We start from the raw sequence: 6,298 nt of genomic DNA, 5'->3' as shown, positions 1-6,298 counted from the left end.
ATTAAATTTCGAAATGAGAAACCTACTGTATTGATTGATTGGCTGCCATGGTTGAAAATCGCGATCTAAAGTCAGCGTTTCTTTTCTTCGTCAGAGAACTTTTTCAGTTTTAATTATTTTCAAATAACGCATTCATTTTCAACTTTTAATGGATTGGAGAAATGAAAGCAAATCTACCGACTTTGTTTTACTAAGAAAACAAAAGGAGGATTCCAGTTTTTAAATGGTTAAAGTATTATTGCTTTACAATTTCATATTGTATTTTATCCAAAAATTGTTTACATTTATTCAAACTCAACAAGGTGCGCGCTTATTGAATAGTAAGGCGAACAGTTTTTTCCTCGAGTCATGTAAACTGGCGTAGACATAATTCATCTTTACGAGCATGCCAGACATTTTAATACGTCTAGAGCGGGTCTGGGAAGCACCGCATTCCCCAAGGGACTAATTACTGAGTCTCTGAGTTGTTAAAGCTCCGCTCCCAACGAACCAGGAGTATTAATGCTGATCCATCCGCACCTAAATGATTCATTAGAGGCGATTAAGTGGAGTCGATTACTTTACAACCCGTTTTTTTCTTACAAATTCATCGTCTACTCGGTAAATAATTAGTTTCGCTGATTAGATATCGGAACTAAGTTTGCAAATTATGCCAGTTAAGTGAATAAATGGCGGTTTCAGCGAATTCTGGGATTGTCTTCTTAGGCATGTTCCCGGTGAAAAATCCGTTCTTGTTATTCTGTCGAAAAATATTTGTCATCATGTAATTCAATTTGAGTGGCATGTTTATTATGTCGGATGCTTAATGGACCGCCGCTCAGTTTAGTCGGCTCCACCGAAATACGAATCCCTACGACAGTTTCGTTGACAAATTGTTCGTGTTTCGCTTTTTCGTATTATAAATGCTGCTGCTGCTCCCCAGTTGGATGAAACATTTATTATTTATCCTGGTTTCAGCAACAGAATTATAATGCCGTGAATTTTGAACAGTGCTTTCTCCCTAAGCATGAATAAAACATAAATATACATTTTTATTTTGCGAACAGTTTATAATGCTCATGTTGAATAGTTTGCACGTCCTACTCTGACGGTTTTTTACAGCGACAGTTTAACGGAGGAATTTAACCAAGTCAATTGCTTCAAATGTTTGGATGCAGAAAACCTTCAATCTATCCACTAAAAAACCCAATCAGAATCAGAGTCAGACGAATCCTTCAAACAAGAAATCATTATTTATCTGGCAATTGGGTGGACGATATCAAATTAATTTCATGTCACGTTAGCGATGTAAAGTAAAAAATGGTGGAAGATTATTAAAAATAATATCAGCAAGGCAGGCATTAAAACGTATGGGACTTGAACAATCCATTCTCTGCGCTCTTGCTACATTGGTAGCATCTTAAACATCCGAAATGGCCGCAAAAAACCAATCAATCGGCCATTATTCTGTACGAGCATCGAACGCTCTTCCGACAACTTATTCGCTACAATCATTATCGGAGTGCCTAACGTTCCTTACCCGTGCGTTTGATGAGACCAACTTAGACAGAAGCTCTAGGTGGCCCCATTAAGCTGCCCCTCTGTGCATTTTTGCTTTTTGTGCGGCACAATTAACAATTAACCATAACTGGCGTTCTCGCGATGGCATTCCACAAACCACTGACCATCATCCACCGCAGGTTTATTATGTAATTATCATAGTCGAACAAAGAAAAAGACCGATGGCAATCAGCCAATTTTCTTCGTGTTGGAAGGCTCTTTGCCGATGGTCTTATCAGAGTTTTTTTACCCTGACTATTAGGATTAGGTAAGGACTTTACTAGTATGTTCTTACAATCCTGAACTTCCGCAAGTGCGCCCTCAAACACTCACTTTCATCCCGTTCTTTTCGCTGGTTTTGCTGACATTTTATGGGGTTTTTATGGTCCAGGGTGAGTGAAACTGGGTGTCTCCACTCGAGTGTATGAAAAATAAAACGATAGTGAAACATTGTGTTTATATAAATAATATTGTTCAAGTCGGAAGCAAGAAGTTCAGCGGGGTGAAGTCTGGATATTTAGGCGTCCAGTGAAGGGGTTTATTTATAACTATCCAATTTTCTTCATGGATTTGATTTTAACATAATGAGAATAGTGTTTCAAAATATCGTTCAATATCTAAATTTTTTCCTTGAAAATAAAGACTAATCAAATGTCCATTAATAATCCCATAATAGGTCGGGTTGAAAAATGTGAGTTTTCAGTGGTCAAAAATTTCTCAATCTCGTTTAAAAAATTATTTTCAGAATGTCTCCAGTTTTTGGTGCTTTTTACATGTATAACAGTGTTCGTTTAAAATTTAAACATCATTGAACAGTTAATGACTGCAATACGCTCTAAAACAAAAAAGGACTCCAATGGCTCTGACGGTTTTATAATAAAAAAACTGTACACATTTTATCCCTTCTGACAAATCTTCGACAGTTTCAGCAATTTATATCGAAAGTACCTACGGTTGGTTCCGAGTGACTGATGAAAAAACTCTGGCAATACAAACACACGTTTCTGTTTGATGTTGTTAATAATAATGAAGAAAACAACATATATTGCCAGTCAGCTGTGTGGAGATGTGGAGAAACATTTATTGGCTTTTTCAACCGGTAGCACATAAATTCGACATGGCAAAAGACGGATTCTTTTTATTTTTCGGAAACCCCATTAAAAGTTTTTGTCGAGCCGGCAGATAATGTTCGAGGAAAGCGATTGCTTCCAGTTCGAGTACGCCATACTTCATCATTTACACGAGTGAATTGACTTCAGCCGCAGTTATATCCCTAGATACACATTGTTCGGCTTGTAGATTAGATTGATTGCTCGTTTAGATGATTAGAGCGGTTTTCTGCTTCGTTTGACCCGGTAGTTTGTATAATGAAACGTAAAATTAAAGTTACCTTTTCATAAAATCGAAAACGTTTTATGTGCTGTTGGGTGGTTGGTTTTATCATCTGGCTCGAAGGACCAGGAAATAGTTGCTCAACAAATTAACTGATTCTTGCCGCTGAATCTGCTCTGGTCGACCCATTTCTAAGCGTTCCCTAAAAACCTTCTTTTATTCTATTACTTTTTGTTTGTGCTATACATCGAGTTCGGTTTCACAAAAAAAATCCTTTTAATTGGCAAATTATTAATTCATAACAGTGCATGATGATTCGCCTGAAATAAGAGAAACCTGGCCGTTACTAAAGTCTTCACTAATTACATTTTAAATATTCACTTGTGGCTGCAAGCAAAATAAAAAACCAATTAACCAAATTGAAAACAACAGCAGTCAGCCATTCAGACTAATTAATTTCTTACGTCTATAGAGAAGGAAGTTTGCGCGAAGAATCTCGAAAAGTTTTCCACCCTCGTCCGCGATCGCTTATTCATTTCCTTCGACTCACAAAAACAGAAAACTGGAAGATTAAACTTGTCTTAATAAAAGTGGGATTAAATAATTCAAAGTTCCATCTCCGCATACTTTCGTTGATTCTCGCGAGTGAAACTTTCCACGACTTATTTGAATCGAATTAAAACCATCGTCAGACCACTCTACTTGTATTTAATTTCCATCTGGAGAACAAGGAGTTTGTAATCAGACGTTCGCTGTTGCTTATTTCTTTTCAAACTGTCATAGAACAGAAAAATTCGTTTTATGCTGAAACATTCCAATTACTTGCCACTTGATTTAATTAAAATTAAATGAGATAAAGTTAAGTTTTTTGTAGCTATTAAATTTTTCGTTGGTGAATAATTCGTTGTCGGGGAACGAGGCGATCTCCAAGGGCATAAAAGTAATCTTTATTATTCATATTATGCAGCCCCGACCCGAGATAAATTGAATTAGTCGCTTTTCTCGTGCGATAAAGGGGTGCTGTTATTAAACTTTCTGGCACGAACCTTTCTCGTTTCTTCAAGGACTTTTTGACCGTGAAAATTTTATTTTCTTTTGCCCCTTTACAGCGCAAATTATGCTCTCAAATGGGCTTTTTCTCGGATGGGCATTATATAAATATTCGGAAAATTAAGGGATTATTTCCGTGCAGGTCTGTAAAATGTGTGTGCAAAAAGATCCGCTCTAAAAATTGCACAGCTAATTGCTGTTGAAACATTTATAAAAAAAGTGAATCTTGAAGTTAGTTTCAAACTCATTCATCATGCTTCATGTTTGGTTTCACTTCGGTACCCAAGATGTAAATCTGAGTTTCAGATTAATAAAGTTTTGAGGAGCCGTCTAGGACTTCAAGGAACTCATGGCAAATGTTACATAAGTGTCAGGTAATTGCAAACGAGACAGTAAGGTTTGGAATGCATAATGCAACAAACATGGATAATCCCTTGAACTACTTAATAATGCCAAGTAATCGCTAGTAATGCCCAATAATGCCGGATAATTTTCAACAACTTGCACAGAAAATTAAGCAGACTTGAAACAGCATTAAAGTGTTGAATTAGTGATAGGAATAATCGAATTGTTTTTATCACTGCGTTTTCTAATATCCCCGATTTAATAATAAAAACTAATTCGAATTATTTAATCGCGTTTTTATACAGGGTGATAACTTCGGAAGTCAATAGAATATTGGGACAATAGTTTGCGCGCGATTTCCGGCTGTGGATCAAAGAAAGTGCCATCAACTGTTTTTTACGCATAACTTTTCAACCATCGATGCTATTAAAAATATTTTAATGCTCTTTTTTTTTTAGTTAAAAATACCTACAATATCAGACAAACTCAATTAAAATCCGTTCATTTGTTTACTCAAAAAACAAAAAAAAACTTAAAAAAAAATTTATTCTGATTAATTTTTGCTTCTAAAAAGCGTACCATAACTTTTTTGAAGATCTTTGTTCACTTGTGTTGTTATACTACAATGTACAATAAAATAAAAGTTGATTACTGAAGGGTAAATTATTTTCAGAAAAAAATGCCGCACAACAAGCGTTTAATTATTGCTCAAAGCAATTTTTTCTTCTTAAGTGACAAACGTATCTTAATAATACCGTGAAAATAGGACGGCCCCCAGTTAGTAGTTCACTGAAAAGAAGCCCTTTGTTCCTAATGCGATATTAAGCCTTATTCTATATTAATTATATTTATATAATTGAGTTTCCGAGTAAATCAAAAAATTCGTTCCGATCAAATTAATCGAGCGAATTCGATTTTTCCATCTAATCACGATTTAAAATACAATAATCTTGATATTACAGCTAGGTAAACATTGATGGAATTTTATACAGTTTGACTGAATGGCGATTTTTTTCAGGGCTCCGATACAAGCTCAGTAATCTTCCCTTCAGCGCCGTCGGTGCGAAAACACGAATTTCCTGGCGCGCTACCACCCAGCCTGCCTCAAGGGCTACCCCATGGACCGGGTAGCAGCCCCCTGCCAGCCCCTACAGCCCCCAAGTTGCCGGCACCGTCACCCGCGCCCGCTCAGCAGCCCCCGCATCATCCGCCCCAAGCAATTCCGTCGGCGGCGGTCGCCCCTGCTATGGGTGAAAGTGCCTCCCTGGGCGGCGCCGCTCAGCCAATGGGGGGCGCCGTACAACCACAAGAGGCCACCATCAAGCCGGAGATTCCAGTTATGGGTGCGAAAATGCCGCCAGTAACTGTACAAGGTGAGTGTGCTTTGGAATAGGATAGATATTGATGACCATCTATTTGCCTCGATCTAATGTAAAACGAGGGTTTCTTGCAATGCCGTGATACATCTACGGCTTAAAAACACCAATTAAATCCTAAATGAGTTGATCTGGTTACATGAGCAATGTGAATTGAAACCTGTAATTACCATCATTAGCGAATAAAATGCACTGCCTTTAATTGGCTGTTTACAGCACATTAATTGTTAGAATAAATCGTAAAACGAGCAAGAACGGATCCAGGGGGGGTCATGGGGGTCATTTAATTCAATTCTCCCATTCAATTCTCTATCCAACGATGTCAAAACGAATTCTGTGGCTCGAATGGTTCTTGAGGAACTTCGAAAAAAGCAGCGTCATGTTCAAGTGGATTTTCCAACTCAAAAAAAAAACACGCAAATCTAAAACTTCTTGAATTCAAGCCTTTTTTGAGAAAACTGCCAACATTTCCCCATCCATGGTTGACTTTCTAAAAAGTCCATTTATTTATCTCTAGAATGATGTACAAATGAGCGTTCCTGCTCATTTTGCCTCAGAGATATAAGCAAAAACGGGACGGAAAACATGGAATTTTGGCATAATCTTGCACCTAAGTGTCTGATATTCAAATTTCGCTTTCTGGGTCAAAACTACTC

At 37.4% G+C, this 6,298-nt stretch overlaps 1 protein-coding gene across 1 annotated transcript in view; it reads left to right on the top strand.

Annotated features, from left to right (window-relative positions):
• LOC109544467 (autism susceptibility gene 2 protein) overlaps nt 1-6,298 on the top strand; it is a gene marked incomplete at its 3' end in the record, with an annotated part of 83,333 nt that overhangs the window by 72,418 nt on the left and 4,617 nt on the right. The window contains exon 6 of the mRNA XM_048664263.1: nt 5,285-5,658. Within this exon, the coding sequence (XP_048520220.1) occupies nt 5,285-5,658 (374 nt within the window). The remainder of the gene's footprint in view (nt 1-5,284; nt 5,659-6,298) is intronic.

The sequence above is a fragment of the Dendroctonus ponderosae genome, unplaced genomic scaffold (assembly GCF_020466585.1).
Source record: "Dendroctonus ponderosae isolate FM_Combo_2020 unplaced genomic scaffold, Dpon_F_20191213v2 Dpon_F_20191213_2, whole genome shotgun sequence".
NCBI lineage: Eukaryota > Metazoa > Arthropoda > Insecta > Coleoptera > Curculionidae > Dendroctonus > Dendroctonus ponderosae.
This window is presented reverse-complemented; position numbering and strand designations above follow the sequence as displayed.